Raw genomic sequence first — 19,586 nt, 5'->3', positions numbered from 1 at the left:
GTTGTATCTGGTCACTGATTTCCTCCCCGAGTCTAGTGACTGTACAGTGATACCGATACAGCCCTGAAAGGAATTCTTTTTTGGGGGAGGTGGGATGGTTGTCAACTTTTTTCCCCCCTTGGAGGCTTATGAAAAATAAATGTCCATTCCATCTCACCACATCCGTCGCATTTCAACTGCCTTTCGACTTGATTACCATCTATAATTAGAATTCTCACCTCCAACCTCCAAACTTAAACCATCGAAATAATTCACCCGAGATCTACTGGACGAACAATTGTACGCCGATCGTATATCAACTGGGACTATCCAGGAAATAAAGTTAGGTGGACAATAGGGTGATTGGGTCATTTGCATTGGCATTGGCATATTCGAGGCGTGCAAGGCGTGGTTGATGGTCGAGGCGTAAACCTGACCAACTTTCTCCAGTCTCCAGAGTCTAGTTACCAGTCAACAATCACCAGTCACGCAGTCTCCATTTCTCTATCTCTCGCCCAGCCCCTTGCGACAAATCCACTCGCGCATCCGAGGAACAGGAAGAGGGAGAGAGGCGCAGGGAAGAAGAAGAAAGATATTCCAAGGCAGAAACACAGGAAAGGCAAGAAAGGCAAGAAGAATAAAATTTAGGGAATACATAAGCGCAATCGATTGATGTTATGAACGAAACGGACCCATAACAGAGTTCATTTAACACCGATCCGTGGGAATTGGTTTTCCACGGACTCCCTGGGAAAAAAATAACACAATGACAAGACCCCAGATGATTCGGGCTGGTAAGTTCCAAGGTTCTTTGATCTACAATACTACAAGCACTACAAGCACTACAAGCACTACAAGCACCTACGGGTTCCGCTGCCACGCTTTACCGCGCTCTAACCACCCTACTCTAACCACTCTAATCACGAACCACGCTTTTGAGAGGCAGGGGGGAAGGATTAGAGGAAGAAAAAAAAATAATTACAATCCAACAACCAACCCCTTGTCTTTGAACTGTGAATTATTCTTTTCTTTCTTTGTGCTGTGCTAGCTAACACTTCACCCTTTTTTTCGAACTCGTTAGACACCATCGATCTTCAAAGTCAAGAGTCTCCTTCTGCAAAAAAACACAATACCCCTTCACCTTCGAAAACTGCGTCGAACGCGAACGGGTCACTCGCGCCGCATCAGGCTGAGACCTTACGCGAAGTCGAAGAAGACAGGGCTGGAGAAGAAGGTCGAAGCCCTAGAGCATCGTGGCCCGATGGTGACGACCGTACCGACTTACAACAGTACGCCGCAGATCTCGCGAACGGTATTGCGAATTCCTTGAATGGCAACAAGATGCAATCCGAGGATGCGCTCGCTGTCGCGCAAAATGGAGGAGTCACAAGCACCAACTCCGACGATGGAGATTTGGATGCTAATACCGACGACGATATGGATGATGACATGATGGATAAGATCTCGAGTTCTCCTTCGATTGAAGATGGTGGGTGCTCCTTCCAGTCGCCTGTCTGGCCACAGCGCGTCGATTCCTTGATACCTATAATTCTACCTCGTCATTCCTTCTCTTCTCCGATACTCAGTGAGACGGGGCTATACACAACCCCACAACATTCCGACCATCAGACAAGCAAGGCTTCTGCTGATGCGTCAAATTGTCGTCATCATCTTCTTAGTGAGTATACCGAAGTGGCCGACCGCGCAAACCATGGCGAGAATCTGAACGACCTGTCGCTACCCGAACCTGTATTAGACATGTAGAGTATGGACTCGACAGTGTCGGTAGACGAATCAGGAGAACGCGTTCAAGACAATGGATCCAACCGATCCGATGTCTCCAGAACGCAATTGAAGACCTACGGTTTGCCTTTGCGTCGCCAACCAAATACACAGGCTGCGGGACCTGAATTAGAAACGAAACAACGCCAGATCTCGCCCTACGACTTTTTATTCCCCTATGTCATCTATGATGATTCAATAGTAGATGACGATGACGATGACGAGACTCTCTTTACTACCGATCCCGCATTCATTGATATTGGTTGGGGTAGCGAATACTTACAAGACTTAGAGGACATCGATTTCGAATTCGTCTACGCCCTTCACACTTTCGTCGCTACCGTCGAAGGTCAAGCTAATGCCACCAAGGGTGATACCATGGTGTTGCTTGATGATAGTAATAGTTACTGGTGGCTCGTCAGAGTGGTAAAAGATAGCAGCATAGGTATGGCTCATTTCGACGTATTTAAATCGTAGCACCCAGCTTACACTTCTATCCTCAGGATATTTACCAGCAGAGCACATCGAGACACCTACCGAAAGGCTAGCGCGTCTTAACAAGCACCGTAATATTGACGTATGTAAATCATTTGGAAATAAGTGCTATATGTGGAGTTGACCATAAAATTAGCTATCAGCGACGATGCTCGGCGACCAAGCGGAGAAGACCAAGAACCCCCTTAAGACGGCGATGAAGAGGAGAAAAGCCAAAACCGTTGCATTTGCACCCCCGACTTTTGTTGATTACTCTGACATAGATTACTCGACTGAGGAGGAGGATGGTGATGGCGAAAAGAAACCCCAACAAGATTCGCAAAAGACACAGCAGCAAGAAAAACAAGCGTCCTCCCAGCAAGCTACAGACGAGACGTCAGACGATGATGAATCTGCGAAGGTGGAACCCCTTAAAACCCGAAATCCGCAGAAACAGGTCAAGGTAGAACCCCTAAAGATCGAGGAACGAGGTAGATCAAGTTCGGTTACTTCGGGCGAAGTTCGCAGGGATAGCAATGATATTTTCGATGCAAAGACAGAACGGGTCACGAGGAATGGTACTGTCAGGAACACGGACTCCTTCTTTAAGGACGAGACAATAGAGACTAAGAAGATCTCATTGACTCCTGGTCTACTTCGAGACGATAACGAAGCGCGAGTCTCGAGTGACTCAAAAGACTCGTCGCTGCGGCAACGACCGAGCTTAGAAAAGGATCTTGTTCCTGATAAACAGAAGGACGAAAAGAAGAAAAAGGAAAAGAAGCCAAGCGCGATTCGGAGTTTCTTCTCTCGGAAAGATAGGAAAAAGTCCGTTGATGAAGACGATGACTCGCTTGGTAAGAGGTCTCTGGATGCCTCCACTGAGACGATAGAGAAGGAGGCGGAGGACGTGCATGTGGCTGATACAGATTCTTCGCCTGAAAAATCGGTAGCGCCACTGCGCAATCCAAGCAAGCTTCAGAAGAATCAATCCAAGAACGATCCTTCACCAACACGCAAGTCTTCTGTAACATCACAAATAGGCCCAGACCGTGGCCCCGCACCTGCTCCGGAGGCCAGGATCAATAATATGTCAACCTTACCGCCAACGACACTGAGGATGGTGGAATCTGAACAAGCCGAAAGCCAGGATCGACCATCACAAAAGAGGGAGAGGTCCAACTCAAAATCTATTCTTTCGAAGGAAAGTAAGCCGCCAAAGGTTACTAAGGCAAAGGCGCGAGTTGAACTTGATGACTTCGATTCACCCGACGAGGAGGAGGCTCAACCAGAGCCGACCAGAGCTCCTCCTGAACCGAAACGGCAACCGTCCGAAGAAAAGCAGATACAGCCCGTTCTACCAGGAGCGTTTCCTGATAGCTATAGTGCCCAGACGTCTATGTCTGAGCTCAACGACCAAACTTCAAAGACCCAACGTCCTGCTGCCGAGGAACGTTTATCCGAATCTCCTGTTGAAGTCTCACCGGTCGTATCCTCCTCTAACCCTCCTGCTCTCATGGTTGATACATCAAGTCAAGAAGACCGCTCCTCCCCTGTTTCGTCGCCATCTCCAGAACTTGTGGATATCGATGACCGAACCCACGGGAAGCAAGATTCTGTGACAACATCGACGTCAGCTACAACCACGTCAACTTGGAATGACGCTAATCTCCGAGCCTTCTTCGACTCGGGCTCCGATATCCGAGACTTGTTAGTAATAGTATACGACAAGAATGATGTCGCACCCGCTGGTCCCGACCACCCTGTAGTAGGCACGCTGTTCCGGGAGCAGAACGCAAGGTTGGCCGAAATTACGACAGTAAGTTCTCACAGATACGGATTTCTGGTATCAACTTAGACTAACATTCATATAGCAACTGGATAACATGCTTGGGGACTGGCTGGCTCGCAAGCAACGACTCCGAGGCACGGTATAGGCACCATAGTCTCGTTCATTTCAAAACTTCGCATGTCGCATGAGGCCGGCGTTCCTTTTTCGATTGCGTTGCTCATTGTATAGGCTACGAATTGTGTTTTTAACGACCCCGAAATCTTCGATTCTTCCGCGGATTCTCTCCGATTTCAACCTCTTCACATGGGAGTGGCGCGCGGAGTAAAAAGGGGGCGACTTGATTTTTTTATTATTATTTAAAGGGAGCATTCATGTTCCGTCGCGGGTCGGGTTGGTTCGGGGAGGGAGAGAAGCAAAGCTAAATACCACCACGGAAAAGCCTTTCCGAATTTTTCCTTGCCTTCTCTTTTTCTTGATCTCCCCGGTTCGGAGAACGGCCTACGATACGACTGCAGTATTCACCGACGACGACGACAACGCCGCGGCTCTTTTGTCTTGTGTTTTTTCTCCCTCTCATCCCTCGCGGAGTGATGTGTGGCAAGACAAAGACCATAGAGGTGCATCTTCGTTTTGTTCTGTTGTGTCGTGTCGTCCCGGTCAGGGCTGGTTTGACCGAGGGGAGAGAGCCCCGATTAAATGGATGGATGGATTACTTCATGCTGGGGTTGTTGTAACTCTAGTTTCGTATATAGCAACCGCGCTGTATATACTGTTGCCGTTGCCCGCGTGCTGGCTGGGGAACGTGTTCGATCATAACATAATTCTCTGGTCCGTGTGCGTAGACGGTTTGATTTTTCTCAATACAGACAGACCACTGTGAAGTGGTACATACACGATGATGATGATGAGTACTTCCTTTCCTGGTGATCGGGTAGGTACATGTGGCTTTTCGTGGCTTCTTATTTTTGTCTCGGATGACGTTGAATATACTACGATCGCCCGTGTCACAACATAATATTTTGATTTTTAATCAGTGATAGGATTTATAATCGTCATTATTCTAGCTCTGCTCGACTGGCTGATTACCTGATCTAACTGGCTCATCAAAGACTCCGTCTATCGAACGCCGAGGCTAGTCTAACGCCACATCTACGCCGATCCGAGGATGTTCTTCTCGTACACGGTCGTCAGCTTCCCCGTGTTGTCGTTCTGGATCTGTTTCTTATCATCAGCTTCGAGTTCTTCCCTTCCCTAACTTCTTATAAAACTACGACGAAGAGGGAGAGGGAGTGAGGGAGTTCCTACCTCGTAGCGCGGCTCGTCGGCGCTAGCCTGGACGTTCCGATCGGCTTGCACGCCGGGCTTCGTCAACACGTCTGTGATGCGACCCGTGCTCTCCGAGGTGTTGGAGTCGGGCCCGCCGACGGGCTTGTAGCGCACGGATTGCCCGGTTTTGAATTGCACCATGATTGCGACGTCGTTGATTGTGATGAAGAGGTTGGGGATGGTGTATTGGCTCATCTGAAATTGCTTATTCTGTCATCTTACCCTTTTTCCACTCGAATGGTAAGTTGTGAAGGTAGGCAGACGGGCTTATATACATCGTCGCCAGGAATCCTGGCAGGTTGGCCGCAAGGGTTGTTGCCGTGAAGTCATCGACGTCATGGCGTATATGCTCCTTTTGCGTAATCTTGATATCAAGACTCCACGAACGGAAAGCACGACTCCTACGCGGGACAGCGCTACGGCTCCGAAGTCGTTGATGTTCAGGAGGTGGGCCACGCCGTGAGAATACATAGTACATATGCGGATGCGGATGCGGATGTAGTCATTACATCGCAATCCGCAGATGAATACTTAGGAGTTCCGGAAATACCGGAGCGAAAGCTTAAACACAGAATCGCATGTTTTGAAATCAACCCATTATGATTATCCTACTTAGTCATTCACTACATCTCTGTTAGGGCTGCTAGATTACCCGAATAAGGCTGATAGTGGTAGGTACGGTTCAGCATGTCATCGATCCGATGTCATCGTCACGACTATCGCAGCATCGGAACTGTGGTTCGGTAACCACTCAAACGGCTTTTCAACCATAGTTTAATTTTCCTTGGCAATTATTCTGGAAACCATGGTGACGACATATATAGTCCTTAAAATAGCGACCAGTTACCCGCATTGCAGGTGGTAAGGCTAAGGTCGTGGTCTACTGTTAGTATCGGAGGATATCTTGTTTCCCCCTTTACTATCGATTCAAGTTCCTGTGCAAGCGGTTGACGAGAACAAGAACGTCTCCGTGGAAAAAGACAAAAATGCCCGGAAATAAACCGGTTCGCAGTTATTTACATTGACTATCTGAATCGAGACCCAAGTAGTGTGCGATCTTATTACGATTGGCGTGAGCCGTCATTTATCAGACCATATTTAGATAACTAGATACTGGTCAGTGACAGCCTTAACTGCGTCCACGTCACCGCCCGCCCAGCAGATCTGCGCCATGTTATACGCCGCCTCTCGACTAAGGTCATTCCTCCCCATAACCCCATTCCCGGAATCGTCAGGCACCTCCCGGAGAGCACGCCGGTAGTATTCGGTAGCGAGGTGCGGAATTCCAACGGCGTGGTAACTTCGCGCGAGGTTGTAGTGGGCCTCCTGCCTCTGAGCTGTATCTGGCGAAGCCAGTTTTAATTCATAGTATTGGTGTAGGAAGTGAAATCCCTGGGTTAGGAGGTATTGACGATTCTCAGCTTGCCTCTTAAGAGCATAATAGACATAACAATTACCGACGCTAAGAATGACCATAGTATTATAGGGGTCTAAGCTATGAGCCCTCATGAAGTAATCTGTGACCTTATTAACACCTTAATCATATACTAGGCAGAGAGCTGCTCTAGAGATATCGTTACTTACTCAGGGCGTAGGTGAAACTGTTCGATATGAATAAGATATTTCCGTAAAGCATTAGTAGCGTAACATCTAGTTCTTTGCCTGGGAAAACTCTGCCAGTGGGCGGTCCATCTTCGTCCCCGCTAACTTCAGCTCCTGCAGCATTAATTGCACGATCCATAAGCTTAATCTGTCGTAGCATATACTTTTGAACAGGGCCGGATGCATACCACGATGCAGGAGACGGACATAACCTAGACAGGGCAGAGAACATCCGGAAAGGTTCTGTGTCGTATTGGTATTCTCTCATAATCCAACGAGCGGAGGCAACGCATGTCTCTTCGTCTCTGCCACGCAAGGCGCACGCTATACTGTGTTAGTCATAATCTGCCAAAATCTAAAGAATACCTATGAGCTTACCAGCCCATGCCACATGGATTAGGAACATATCCTCCTTAGACTTAGAGAATATTGTAGTGTCTCGTGCGGATTCGCAGACTTTGTAAGCGTCCTGGTATCGCCCGGTCTGAGCCAGCCCCATGGCATACTCGAGGAAAAGATCAAGCCACTCATTAAAAGGGACGCCTCGATAACTGACAGCCACCCGCTCGGTTTGATTCTCGCCTTCGGAATTCTCCGGGTTCAGATCTATAATTAAATTAGTGCATTTCACCTTGCCATGTAGTCGACAAAACTTACTATGTGAGAGACGTTGTGCCATTGCAATGAGGTTGGGGTTGCCCTTTTGTGCCTCGACCTTTTCTCGAGCCTGGTGTATATTAAGATGTGCCAGGTACTTATCCCAGGTGTAAAACTCTTTATACGATCGAAAGTCGTCGACGAGCTCCCCGGCCGCGGACATGAATGCGCTAGAAGGACCCTTAGCATCGGTTTTGGACGAAGCTCGACATTCGTGCACAGTCTTCCATGTTTCGGCAAGTTCACTGGCTCTCTTCTTCTCTTCCAGTTGCAATTCTTCAGTTCGGGCAAATACCTTACGGCGTCGTGAAGCTGGTTTCGGCGACGCCTTAGGTTTTCGTTCCTTTGGTGCTGGTTTAACCTTCTCAACTTTGGGCTTAGGTGGACGTTTGGCTCTTTTTGGTTTTGGCACTGCCTCCTTCCTGGTGGCCGGTACCAGTGGATGCTCAGGAAGTGCAAGGTCGCCGTCTCCTTGGTCGTCATCATTATCGTCTCCCAATCGTTCTTCCTCGAGAGCCTCTTCACGAGCTTGGTCTCGAACTTCCTGAAGCCTGATAGCTTCGTTCACAAGGATGAAGGCTTCCTTCTCCTCTCTTGCTGCTTCATACATCTTCGCCAATTCATAGCGCGCATCAATGCAGGCCTCACTGTTTATTTCATCCTGGTCAATAGCAGCAGTGAAACATTCTTCGGCCTGCCTCTTATCCCCCATGTTCAAATAGCATCGTCCTGCTCGGACGAGAGACTCGGTATCAAGGAGATCAGGCTCTCGGAGAGGCTCATAAAAGCGCAGGGCCATTTGTAGTCGGCCGGCTTCGTACAACGCTGACGCACCTTCAAGCAATAGATGCGGGCACTCAGAGAGTATCTCAGGTCCATTCGACTGGTCCGGATCAATGAATTCCAAGTGATGCTGATATGCGTTAGCCTACCATCAGGTAATATAGGGAGGGAAGGGTGATTTAGATCTTACCATAGCTTCATCCTCTTGGCCAAGCTTGAGACGATACGCGGCAAGCTTCGTCCTCATTTCTAGCGGAAGGCCCTTTCCATATGACGATGCTGGATATTTTTTCTCCTGAAATTGCTCTAATTCCAGCCGTCTCGAGTTATCCACGTCCCATTCACGGTCGTCATTCTGGCTATCCCAGAACACCTCATCGGAACGTGTTAAGAGCCATCGTGACAGTGACCTTAGTTCATGTATGGCATTATTGAATTGTTTGACATAGGCAAGAAGTTCGACGAATATTTTAATATCTTGCCAATCGAAAGGATATCGGATGTCAAGCCCATTCTCCCGGAAATGACTGATGCAGCGGCGGTATGCGTCTATAGCTATCCCTGGTTGATCTAACCATCGAGATTTGCCTGTATCTGCGAGTAGGACACAACCTTCGGCAAGACCCCGTAATGCGTATATGTCGAAGACACAACTTCCAAGTAGAGCTGTATAATCTCCAACGGCCTTCCTGAGATGCCCCATTTCGAGCGACAATGCGGCCCTTCCATGACGTGCTGGTCTGTGACTATTTTCAATCTTCAATGCCTGGGAATATGATAGAATGGCTTCGTCAGTAAGACCTTCATCTTCGGGAAATTCGTCTCGGAGCCCGATAGCTAGTTCTGCACATTGAAGCCACCCATCAATAATCTGTGGTTGGAGATTCGTAGCAAACCACTTCGCCCTATAATGTCCTAATTGATCCCCCTTTTCCTGTAAAAAAGAAGCTAGGAGGACCCAGGCGCGGTAGGTTTCTGCATTGATACGGATTGCATCATGTACATAGTCGATGGCCTCGTCAATACGCCCATCCATGTACGCGTTGGATGCCATGTTAAGACGATATTTGATATCACCTGTTGGCTCAGCAGCTTTCCGAGGTCCACGCTTCCTTACATTTTGACGGCCTCCACGGGGGCGTTGCGGTTTATTTTCAAGATTCAATATCTTTTTCGCGAACCCACGTACCGGAGGAGGGAGTTTTGGTAAGGGATTTTCCGAATTAAGCTCATTCTGGCGTTCGAGAAGTGCATCCGTTGATGTGTCTATTGGATTAGCTTGGTCTTCTGTGGCACCCGCTGTGCTTGCTTCGTTAATTGATAACTCGTTGAATCTGGCTCCAGAAATTTGGGATGAGGCTTCGCTACTATGAAGAGTCCCAGAGGGATTATGAGAAACGGAGGGGCCTGCTGAAGGCCCCATGGGAGTCAAGGCTGGACCTTGTGTCCTTGGTAGTATAGGTTGGGTATACGACTCCCAACTAATAGCGTGGCCTGGAGGAGCTTGAGGTAGTGTTGATGTTCCATTTCTCGGGATATTTTGAAGGCCTTGGGCTAAGGTTGGTTGCACTGATGCACTATTTGGTTTGGGAAGCAATACTCTTTGGCCGGGCCGTGGGAGCAACAAATTCGATGTTGCGACTGGTAAGGGCGTCCTGGCACTTGAGATATGACTAAGATCCGCATTCTGCCTTGGGGACTCAGTTGTACCTAGGTCGTTATTAACAAGAACTGGTTTTTGTGTCTGTGTGGGAGGCAAAGGTGTCACATCTGGCTTGTCCGGTTTTTGAGTGAAGTGTGCCTGAAGGGCATCGAACGTGGACGAGAAAGGATGGCTCATGGTGAAAGAATTAATAATCTAATAGGATTCCACCTTCTTGATTGACAAGTGCCAAGGTTGGTGATTTCGTAGTTGATTCCTATAGAAACCTTTCAGGAGCACCCTTCTTGATGTCTTATATCTTAGCTCATTTATCGTATCCAGACTTAGCCCCAGTCACTAGATATGAGCGATGCGAATTTGATCGTGACCATTCCGTATTGATGTGTGCGCGAATTAAAATTGCACGGGTTTTTATTTAAATGATCGTGAACTGCGTCGAATAGGTAGGTGAAGTAAGTACGTAAATGACGGACTTGAAAATGGCGACTGTCTAAGTAGTTTATAAGTGACGATTTAGAGTGGACCGCAAGGCCGTATCCGCCAACCCGCCAATTCAATTAATGTATTGAAATGTATACAGTGTAATACAGTATAATAGCATACAGTTTGATACATATTCCACACAGTGCCCTAAATCTTACAGGGGCTTGCAGCGCTATAGGGCGCTAAAAGCCCTATAATTCATAGGGGTTATAGCGTATAGCCTTTTTACATACTTACCTCTCAATAAGCCTCAGCGCATGTCATGTGATACCCCTCGTTTTGAACTCTTACGCGTATATATTTATTTACATACCTACCTACCTACCTACTACGCATTCAACTGTATCGAATTAATCGATTAAATCAGGTCAATTAATTGATCTAATTCGTTTTAAAAAGGTTGAAATATTAATAATAACTTTAGAAGACTCTAGCGCCAGCTTCAGGGCTTTTACATACCTAAAAAGCTACCTAAAAATATGGAGCTAATGCGCTATAAAGCCTATAAGTTACAGGGTCTTTTCGCGCCCTGCAGCGCTGTAAGCCCCTGTAAGATTCAGGGCACTGTGTGGAATATGTATCAAACTGTATGCTATTATACTGTATTACACTGTATACATTTCAATACATTAATTGAATTGGCGGGTTGGCGGATTTGTTCTTATGGTCCGCCGTCCGATTGCCGTTAAGTGCAAATTTCGGTGTATCCACAAAGATTTAAATGCGGCTATCCGGAAAATAAGCGTAAAGAGTTGGTTTAAAAGGTTTGCCAAGACGGAAGCTTGCATGTACACACCTCAGTCTATTATGTAATTGGTTAACTTCATGCACGCTTCCGTGATGGGCTTTTAGAGGCTTGATTATGAAATCGCCAACACTGTCGTTTCATTTTTTGATGGAAATATCAAGTTTTAGAATCTGTATACACGTATACCTTACATACCATTAGCCTCCTCATCTGCCTTATGATCTCATCTCATCCATGACTATTTCTAACCGTCCTATATTTCAATTCGGGTTCGTGACCTTTCCAAAATCCCCATTTCTGGAAGAAAAAGCAAGGGCTCTCCTGACCTTCCTGTATAGACTATATTATTAATGACCCGGCCAAGGAAAATCCTCAATTCATCATTACCGGGAAGTCTGTCGGATAGTGAGGATCCTTAAAACAATCCATGCGCACGCCTTTTCAAGTTCCAAATTGTTCCTAGATCACCGGCACCAGGCTAACGTATTCATTATTAGGTTGCAGTGGCTAGCCCAGCTTGCCGTCTGCCTTGGCCTCTGTGCGTGTGTTAGTGATTGCCTTGAATGATGTTCGGACTGAGAATATTTACCTCTGACCTGGTCAAATACCTTCAGCATCTTTCTACGTGCTCCAAGGGCGTTGACACCACGCTCCTCTAGAGCTTTGTCGTCGAGTTCGATAAGCTCCGTCCATTTCATGTCCTTCAGATTATCCGTGTACTTGTGCAGCCTGAGGCTACGTAGCCAGGCCGGTATATCTTGGAGAAGAGTTGGATCGGTTGGGTCCTCTGGAGGCTTCGAAGTACCACGCCTTCCACGCGGGGAACGACCACGGACCATATCCGAATGGTCGGAAAGGTAACCCTCGGGAACACCTACGCCAAGCTGGCCCATGTTAATCGCACCGAGTCCATTGTTCAAGAGTGGATTCTGCGAGCCGTCATAGGCACTCAAGAAACCGTTGTTCTGTGGAGAAGCAAAAGGTATCTGACCAAAACCTGCCTGCATTGCTATACCGGGAGAACTCGGACGGGAACGATGGGCTGCGAATCCACCCATGGCCGAGTGGTTCTGCAACGCGAGCATTTGGTCTCTGCTCAGCACCTGCCCATGTTCGTTGACCATGACAATATTCGCGCCATGGAGATTTGGTGCCTGAGGCCCAGCGGAAAGGGTGTTTTGGCCTTGGCCAGGAGCGTCGTTGGACCGAGCTCTCCGATACTTGCGCACATCGTCGAGGGCAAACCGGTTATTCACGGTAGACAAAGCTGCGAGCTTCATGGCCGTCGCATTGGCAACCATATCAGCCTGGTTGGGGGTACCATTGCCACCGTTGAACGACGCAACCATAGGAGTGTTCACCATAGAAGCCCAGTTTCCGCTTCCGGCAGTGTATGGCGAAAGCAGGGGTAGATCAGTAGCAGATTTGTCTGGGGCATTGAGCGTGGTATTCTGGATGCCATTGTTACCACCTAGTTGGGGGCGAGGCGATCTCAAACCAGCTGAAGGCGGCGGTTGAACAAACTGGCCCATTGGAGCCTGACCAGAAGACGACTTAGGTCGCGAAGCGTTTTGGTCATTACCCCAAGGCGATGCAGGATTCTGCGTGCTGGGATCAAGTCCTTCAGATGGTGCAGAAATAGCCGGAGCAGCTAAGGGGTTTCGTGCGTCGACAGCTGTGCTGTTGCGGTTTGAAGGAGGCTGATTCCCAGTCTGTTGAGTGAATTTGGCCTTTTCGGTAGCAATGGCTGCCGCAGCATCAGGGAACATAGCATTGATGGTTGACGGGTCAAGCCCCGAGTGTCTCTTAGCCGAAGCTTGTGGCTGAGAAAGGGAGTTCCTAGCCGATCCAACATTCAACTTGTTCATAGCATCGCTCAAACGGTTTGACATCGGATCTACGGATAACAATTCTCGTTAGTTGTTGCACATAAGCCAGGCAATATTAATGGACGTACCCTTATCGAAGTTGGCTGGTGATAATACACCAGACATAGGATGGTTTTTTCCCATTTGCTGAAGAACCTGGATGAAGAAACGGATCTGGACCTGAGTAGTCTGCTGAAGTAACGCATACAAAGCAGCGGTACGCTCGGCTTCGGACAAAACTCGAAACCACTGTTCTATAGCACTGAGTTCGTCCTTAAAATCCTGGTCCAGGGTTGCAGCAGCCATTTCCTCTAAAGTAGTCTCATATTGGTCAATGTCGGCAATCCACTGCTGGGTCACCTTGTCCTGCGGGTCTGAATCGACACCCCCCTGACCCTGTCCTTGCTGGCCGTAAAAATCTGAAGAGGGACGGATACGATTCGAAGTCGCGGGTCCGGCAAGAGCAGCCATGTCGGCAGATGCGCGAAGGTGGTGATTGTTAGTTCCGACTGTTCGCGAAGAAGGTGGGCGTAGCGACGAGGCAGTCGAGGCCTCCGGAGTGCTGTTGCGGTTCATATTGAAAGTAGCTCGTTGTTGTTAACTTTCCAAGTACCAACAAAGTAAAAACCCTTTTTCACTGCCACACTGTAATTCCTGTGACTACAGATAATTGTTGAAAGGCTACTTGACCGAATGCAAAAAGTAAGTAGAGAATCGTATTGTCGCGGGGCTGTGCAGATAAAACAGCTTAAAAAGCCTTCGAAAAAGTATTTGAGGGGCGGTGGAGGGTCCGTGACATGCGATCTCGACACACTATCTTGAGATGCTAAAACTTCGATGGATGTTAAATATCGCACTCAATGTACCTAATAGATAGAATCAAGTTGCGATATGTTTCTAGTAGTTGCTGGTATAAGCAGCTGTAGCTATAATGTGGTGATGGTAGGCCGTGGTAATAGCGACGTCGATGCTGGCGTTACTTGTACTAGGGATGGTAAAACAATCCGGGGGTTAGTGCGTAGCCAGTATGTGGCTCGTTTACTTTAGAGCGAATAGACCGGTGAGAGGCGGGTTGTCGACGAATAAATTTAAAGGGAAGCGTAGCGCACTAGCTTTCCGTAATCGTAATATCGTATTATGATTGACTTGCAAGGCTCGAGTTCAACTCTCTGGTAGAGAACGACGGCAGAATACCTTTTCTTTCTCTCGAGAACTCCTGCAGTAGCCTGCTGACCTCAAAGGAGTCTTTGAAAGGAGGCAGTTGGGAAGAAGTGATTATTGGTAATGCAGAAGATTAGATACGTGACTGCGAAAAGAAAACAGGTTAGTATAAACTTCACCGTCGCTTGAAGCTCTTTTCAAGCTGCCATATTAATCAGGGGCGAAAGGGGCGTGTGATAGATAGTCCGATCCAAGGATATGGGTTTGTAAGACAGATATGGAAAATATAGTCGTTAGTTGTTGGTAAATGCTGTCGTAAATATTGCCCTAACAAGGTGACAATCAGGAAGAGCCTATCGGTCGACTCTAACGATCTTCAAATGGGGGCGGTTGCCATTGAATTCTCGTGAATGGCCGTCAATGTGTCGAAGGACCCAAACCACAAAACCCGAATGCGACGGATATACGAAACATAAGCGTATGAGAGAAATTTTAAAGCAAACTTACCAACAATAACACTCAGATCAACTTGTACTCCAAGGCCAAAAAGAAAGGAATCAGCGGCAGGATTACCCTCGAGCTGCTGAGGAGGAGGATGTGAAGAGGAAGAGAAGGAGAAGAAGAAAAAAACGAAGCCGTAGAGAATTGGTTAGATGGAGCAAAAGGACTCGGGTACAAAGCCTGGGCTGTGGAAACGGTAAACTCTTTCGGAAAGACCCTTGCAGTCTGGGCAGCCTGGACACAAAGGCTGCAGCGACTGCAGAGGAAACTTTTGGTGCATGTAAGGATGAGCCGAGCGCGCTGTAACCTTCTTCAGGGCTCTTTAAAATGGACAGGTAATACTTTTACGTAGCTTTGGCACCATGTCACTTTTACCTACCATTCCTGCGGGGTAGTTACCTCTAATAATTCTCCTGGGCATGTACCTGGACATGTACCTGGATTTTAGAATTTCATAACCTTATTAGTCGCACGCAGTCTGAGCCTTGAGGCAGAAGCAACGACTTGCATGCATCTGAATGGCTCAGCGCTAAGCTTCAATCTAAATGCTGCGACAGTCGTAGTACAGTACAACGTGGATACTTGAAAAGGGTCAGTTCATTGGCAAGCTGTGACGAATCTTTTAGGGGGCGGGCGCTCGGAACCCAGCCCCTGAAAGGTCTATTTCTGTCGATTTCTAGCGTCGCACAGGTCGTACAGGTACCCCGATTTTGGGTTAGTGAGGCTAGAATAACTCGAAACACCCTAAACGTCTACTGGGGCACTGATCATCCACACAGGGCTTCCAGGGCTTCTATCCATCCAAGAATTACGAACTGCATAGTGTACTTCGTAGAGCGGCAACAAACTCGCGCAAGTCGCATCAGGAACACGTCTGTGTCCTAATTTATTTTGATCAAAAATGACTAGGAGTAGATATAGTATATTTGATCGAAAGTTAGAGGTACATATTATATGTCATATAAAAAGTTGCCTCTCAAATTTAGTATAAACATCAAAGTACCTAACAAGTAGTGCATGTCGCTATTATTTCCAAGTTCTTTTTTTTGCAAAGAGCTTGGTAACATCATATATAACGAATGGTTAATCTTGAGACATGTCACGTCTCGCCATTCGTGGCCCTTTGATTTCCTCGTCCGCAGTAAATGATACCAGTATATTGCTTAAAAGAACTCGTCATCTCAAAATTGACATAAATTTCCTACTACTTAGCAAAGTTATATCTAAATCGTATGACGCTGGTTCGCATAGCTAAGTTAGTATGACAATCGACTTATCGATTTGACCTATTAAAAAACAAACTACGATGGAGGATAATAGATCCAATGACCTAATAGGAACAGAATAGGACAACTAGGAATGTTGCCGAGCCTCCATGCACCCTCGCCTTAGAGCAACTCGAAGCACGGGTGTTTGGTAATAGACGGGCAATTTACTCTCGGCACGAGAAGAAAAATCCTTCAGCAAATAGGCATGGGATAGGCCTAGAGCTGTACACACATATGCCGTTTTTGATTTGTTTTGTTCATCACGGGTGATCCAGATATATGCGGAGCAGGGAACGGAAGAGCACGAGAGATTGGTTGGCGAACGTAACTTCATTTGGTTACCCCTTCATCTTCGCCGTAGAAGAGCGTGCCTGGATACAAGCAGCAAATGCATAACCTTGACTCCATGATCATGCCTGAATGTCCCCGAATTTTGCCCTGATACGCAATCGCGATGTCGTGTCTTGATATTTCGTGTCTACCACTTCATGCCGTTTCTCGCTTGCCCTCCTTGAACTCCTTCTGCATTGATAATTAGCAATCTGCCGTTATTTCGCTGCGAGGAATCGACCATATGCCCGCGATCAATCGAGCAACGTACCAAAGCTTTCATGGTGCCGTGTAGAGCATGTCTGTGGTTTCGGCGGAACTTGGGGTCTGTTCCGTTCAGAGACGGGTATCGGTTGGTCTTTGGCTTCTTGATACTAAATATCATCAACCCGTTAGCTAGGTATGATCTGGTAGGCGAGATGGGCGTTTTGTCTAGCTATCGACTCGGATTTGACATACCCGTTACGGTGAGCCTTGCGCGACTGGTTGTGCTGAGACGAGTTCTTGGATTCTAAGATTAATTGTTAGAAATACCCTTCCTAAGAAATAATATATAATTCGTATAACATACTCGCCATTGCGACTGAGTTTGTGTCGGATAATTGGGAAGGACACGGAAATCGACGAAGAATGATGCTATCGGTAAAAAGTGGAAGTTCTTCTGTTCCTTTCGTGGGTTTGGTATTAGCAGTTGTGGGCAGAAAATTAAGCGAGGGGTCAAGCCACAGTGGAAAATTACCGATGTTTGCAGGGGCGGTCCCCACCTCCGAGACCCAAGACTGGCAGCTGCGTCCAGCTGGTGGCAATATGGCAAACATCATAATTTTTGTCGCATTGTGGCGTTTTTATGCAAATGTATGCCGAATTCATTATTTTTCAATTTTATACTAAGGCCATATGCTATGATGCAAATTCGCTGTGAGATAGAATTTTCTTATATGCCTGTCCTATGTTTGCCTAGACTCCTAACCTGTAGTGCATACGATAATATAAATGAAGCATCCCTTGTCTAGTGTATACACACATCTATCCCTAGACTCATATCTTTCAAGATGACCCGATCCGTGAGTTCCCCTTCTAATAAGACTAATAAGACACCTCTATTAAGCCGTATTGTTATTTAGTTGTGATAGGGACAACGACCTTGGCCTTGGAGGCAGCATTTGCTGCAAGTGTAGCCGCTTTGGCAAGCTGCTCTGACCGGAGCTTCCGGACGTATCTGAATAGTAGGATAAATAGGAATTCCATCCTGCGAGAGAATGTCAATAAAGAAGCGCCTCTTTTGATAATGAATTGTAACTTACCGCTCTTTAGTCATCATAAGTAAGCCTTGCACCAAAAAGCCCTTTATAATCTGGGGGCCGATGCCCTTGAAGAGGCTCATTAAGCCTTCGTGCTGAATGATAAATTGCATTACCTCGATGAACCCCTTGAACGGTTTACCCTGACGTTGAGGCGGGGGCCTTGATTGTAAGCCGACTTTGGCAACTATAAGAGGTTGCGTGACGAGGGTGGCTAGTGCTTTCGACATAGCACCAAGAACTACGGAGTCATAATCAGCTCGATTCTTTGATACCACAAGCAGAAAAACTTACGGAAAGCTTCTCCCGCAGTGAGACGAGTCTTCCCAGGAAAGAGAGCGCCCTTTAAACGTTCATAAGCGCCATAGGTAATGGCCGGGTTAACGACCAACACCAAGCTAGCTTTAAGTCCCCTCCAGAGACCAAAAACACCATCCTCACTGTTGATAACCTCACGGGCCGTATCAATTAGACCTTTCCTATCTGCCTTGCTCTGTGTCTGCTGCCTTGTCGTAACTACAGCAACGGGAATTGTGCACAATTGGGCCACTGCACCGGCTACTGCTCCAAGTATCAATTCGACAGCCGTAGATGGCGGTGCAGGTGATTTTTGCGACTTGAAATAGAGCTCCCGCACGATCGAGTACCAATAGAAGTAGGCGAAGTTGGTAGAAGCCACTCCTAATAGAGCGCCATTGATGCCAGCATATAATCCTTTAATTCCATCTTCGGCAGAAATCTTAGAGATTGCGTCCCAGGTTGAGGCATAATGGGGATCGGTATGTTCGCTCGTCTCTCCGGGTTTCCGTTTTACTTGGACTTGCAATCGCGTTTTTACTCTGTCAAACCAAACAAAGGATTAGTATCAATTCCGCGCATTACTGTTTAGAATAGCTACGCAACGCACAGCGCGCAGCAGGCGGGCGGACTTACATATCCAGAGGATATACCAGAGCGTTAGCTAAGACAGCCCCAGTGGAACCAGCTACAGCATAACCCCATGATGGTAACGGGACAGGTTTCGATTGTGCGGCCATAGCAAGCGAGTAATGTTTCCTACGGATTCCTGCGGGTAGGAAATATGTATTCGTCCCACTCGGCAAGTTGCGCTGTGGACGTATGGATCGACGATGCACCCGTATCTAGGTATCTAGGTAGATATGAAGGAAGGTTGGGGCACAATTGTTAGATTATTAGCTACCTAGGTAGCAAGGTCGAAGGTAAGACAGGTGGACTGGTGGACTAATACTAAGACTCCCAGCTAAGCTGCACCTTTGCGGATAAAGCCGTCGTCTGGTTAAAAGGCACTAATAAGACCCTTTAATTGCTACTGAGACATGTAGCAGGAAACGCAACTTAGATATTAGTATCAGTGTACACCTCCATTGATAAAGGAAATATCTATATATAAGGGCATAGGATTTGTATAAGAAGATTTGGATTTAAAACGGACAAGGACAATGAAGTTGCCCTGACGTCGTTGTCCGATAATGCGAAACCCGGTGAATGGACGACGCAAAGCCGAGTTTAAAAAGGTGCTCGTGAATTATGAACCTCGGCCATTGAGTGCTAGCTGATCCACCTCCGCGGCATCTAAGAATGCGCACGAATGATACAATCGAATGCGGGACAAAGACGTGCCTTCCATTGCCACGGTTCCATAAATCTTGGGAATCCTCTTCGGTGATATATTAATCCGGTATATGCATTTCAAGGTTCTTATGTAAGGCACTTATGTACATACATACAATCGGGCTAAGCAGCTTTCATCTAATCAATGATATTTCCTTTTGACAGCTTTAACCATTCAAATCTCCAGCTGTCAACAGCCCGACCCAGGCCTGTTCCGAATATGTTCCCGAAGGCAC

At 47.2% G+C, this 19,586-nt stretch overlaps 6 protein-coding genes across 6 annotated transcripts; 1 reads left to right on the top strand and 5 right to left on the bottom strand.

Annotated features, from left to right (window-relative positions):
* Window positions 1–557: 557 nt before the first annotated feature.
* On the top strand, window positions 558–4,182 carry GGS22DRAFT_196093 (uncharacterized protein). Its single transcript, XM_047965776.1, has 6 exons — window positions 558–773; window positions 1,061–1,728; window positions 1,876–2,206; window positions 2,265–2,338; window positions 2,393–4,054; window positions 4,110–4,182. The coding sequence occupies exons 1-6, from the start codon at window positions 746–748 to the stop codon at window positions 4,170–4,172; spliced, it is 2,826 nt and encodes a 941-aa protein (XP_047815745.1). The 5' UTR covers window positions 558–745; the 3' UTR covers window positions 4,173–4,182.
* A 1,058-nt stretch (window positions 4,183–5,240) lies between these two features.
* Window positions 5,241–5,652, bottom strand: GGS22DRAFT_171050 (uncharacterized protein). Its single transcript, XM_047962543.1, has one exon. It carries the CDS (start codon window positions 5,546–5,548, stop codon window positions 5,279–5,281), a length of 270 nt encoding a protein of 89 aa, XP_047815744.1. The 5' UTR covers window positions 5,549–5,652; the 3' UTR covers window positions 5,241–5,278.
* Window positions 5,653–6,033: 381 nt separating this feature from the next.
* On the bottom strand, window positions 6,034–10,559 carry GGS22DRAFT_196089 (TPR-like protein). The gene is made up of 5 exons (XM_047965775.1): window positions 8,586–10,559; window positions 7,613–8,525; window positions 7,334–7,561; window positions 6,938–7,279; window positions 6,034–6,870 (listed from the first exon to the last, which is right to left on the bottom strand). The coding sequence occupies exons 1-5, from the start codon at window positions 10,233–10,235 to the stop codon at window positions 6,452–6,454; spliced, it is 3,552 nt and encodes a 1,183-aa protein (XP_047815743.1). The 5' UTR covers window positions 10,236–10,559; the 3' UTR covers window positions 6,034–6,451.
* A 1,084-nt stretch (window positions 10,560–11,643) lies between these two features.
* Window positions 11,644–13,890, bottom strand: GGS22DRAFT_52090 (protein VTS1). Its single transcript, XM_047967320.1, has 3 exons — window positions 13,247–13,890; window positions 11,879–13,186; window positions 11,644–11,825 (listed from the first exon to the last, which is right to left on the bottom strand). Exons 1-3 carry the CDS (start codon window positions 13,731–13,733, stop codon window positions 11,797–11,799), a joined length of 1,824 nt encoding a protein of 607 aa, XP_047815742.1. The 5' UTR covers window positions 13,734–13,890; the 3' UTR covers window positions 11,644–11,796.
* Window positions 13,891–15,834: 1,944 nt separating this feature from the next.
* GGS22DRAFT_171046 (ribosomal L29e protein family-domain-containing protein) lies at window positions 15,835–17,108 on the bottom strand. Its single transcript, XM_047962542.1, has 4 exons — window positions 16,989–17,108; window positions 16,877–16,928; window positions 16,689–16,791; window positions 15,835–16,609 (listed from the first exon to the last, which is right to left on the bottom strand). Exons 1-4 carry the CDS (start codon window positions 16,993–16,995, stop codon window positions 16,574–16,576), a joined length of 198 nt encoding a protein of 65 aa, XP_047815741.1. The 5' UTR covers window positions 16,996–17,108; the 3' UTR covers window positions 15,835–16,573.
* A 168-nt stretch (window positions 17,109–17,276) lies between these two features.
* Window positions 17,277–19,330, bottom strand: GGS22DRAFT_171045 (mitochondrial carrier). Its single transcript, XM_047962541.1, has 4 exons — window positions 18,652–19,330; window positions 18,013–18,557; window positions 17,722–17,959; window positions 17,277–17,666 (listed from the first exon to the last, which is right to left on the bottom strand). Exons 1-4 carry the CDS (start codon window positions 18,753–18,755, stop codon window positions 17,534–17,536), a joined length of 1,020 nt encoding a protein of 339 aa, XP_047815740.1. The 5' UTR covers window positions 18,756–19,330; the 3' UTR covers window positions 17,277–17,533.
* Window positions 19,331–19,586: the final 256 nt, after the last annotated feature.

Source organism: Annulohypoxylon maeteangense (assembly GCF_022496945.1).
Source record: "Annulohypoxylon maeteangense strain CBS 123835 unplaced genomic scaffold GGS22scaffold_17, whole genome shotgun sequence".
In the NCBI taxonomy this organism is placed as follows: Eukaryota; Fungi; Ascomycota; class Sordariomycetes; order Xylariales; family Hypoxylaceae; genus Annulohypoxylon; species Annulohypoxylon maeteangense.
The sequence above is the reverse complement of the archived record's forward strand: the minus strand, read 5'-3'. Positions and strand labels throughout refer to the sequence as shown.

Bases quoted from the DNA above. Each gene is read 5' to 3' on its own strand.
- GGS22DRAFT_171046 (XM_047962542.1), bottom strand. The intron at 16,792-16,876 runs GTATGTCAAATC...GATGATATTTAG, and splicing joins CGCAAGGCTCACCGTAACGG to TATCAAGAAGCCAAAGACCA. The intron at 16,610-16,688 runs GTACGTTGCTCG...TTATCAATGCAG, and splicing joins ACGGCACCATGAAAGCTTTG to AAGGAGTTCAAGGAGGGCAA.
- GGS22DRAFT_52090 (XM_047967320.1), bottom strand. From the start codon at position 13,733: ATGAACCGCAACAGCACTCCGGAGGCCTCGACTGCCTCGTCGCTACGC. The intron at 13,187-13,246 runs GTACGTCCATTA...TGTTATCCGTAG, and splicing joins ACCAGCCAACTTCGATAAGG to ATCCGATGTCAAACCGTTTG. The intron at 11,826-11,878 runs GTAAATATTCTC...ACACACGCACAG, and splicing joins GGTATTTGACCAGGTCAGAG to AGGCCAAGGCAGACGGCAAG.
- GGS22DRAFT_171050 (XM_047962543.1), bottom strand. From the start codon at position 5,548: ATGAGCCAATACACCATCCCCAACCTCTTCATCACAATCAACGACGTC.
- GGS22DRAFT_196093 (XM_047965776.1), top strand. From the start codon at position 746: ATGACAAGACCCCAGATGATTCGGGCTG. The intron at 774-1,060 runs GTAAGTTCCAAG...CGAACTCGTTAG, and splicing joins ACCCCAGATGATTCGGGCTG to ACACCATCGATCTTCAAAGT. The intron at 1,729-1,875 runs GTATTAGACATG...CCAAATACACAG, and splicing joins ACCTGTCGCTACCCGAACCT to GCTGCGGGACCTGAATTAGA.
- GGS22DRAFT_171045 (XM_047962541.1), bottom strand. From the start codon at position 18,755: ATGGCCGCACAATCGAAACCTGTCCCGTTACCATCATGGGGTTATGCT. The intron at 18,558-18,651 runs GTAAGTCCGCCC...TTGGTTTGACAG, and splicing joins CTGGTATATCCTCTGGATAT to AGTAAAAACGCGATTGCAAG. The intron at 17,960-18,012 runs GTAAGTTTTTCT...ATGACTCCGTAG, and splicing joins CACTGCGGGAGAAGCTTTCC to TTCTTGGTGCTATGTCGAAA.
- GGS22DRAFT_196089 (XM_047965775.1), bottom strand. From the start codon at position 10,235: ATGAGCCATCCTTTCTCGTCCACGTTCGATGCCCTTCAGGCACACTTC. The intron at 7,562-7,612 runs GTAAGTTTTGTC...ATTTAATTATAG, and splicing joins GGCACAACGTCTCTCACATA to ATCTGAACCCGGAGAATTCC. The intron at 7,280-7,333 runs GTAAGCTCATAG...AACACAGTATAG, and splicing joins AATCCATGTGGCATGGGCTG to CGTGCGCCTTGCGTGGCAGA.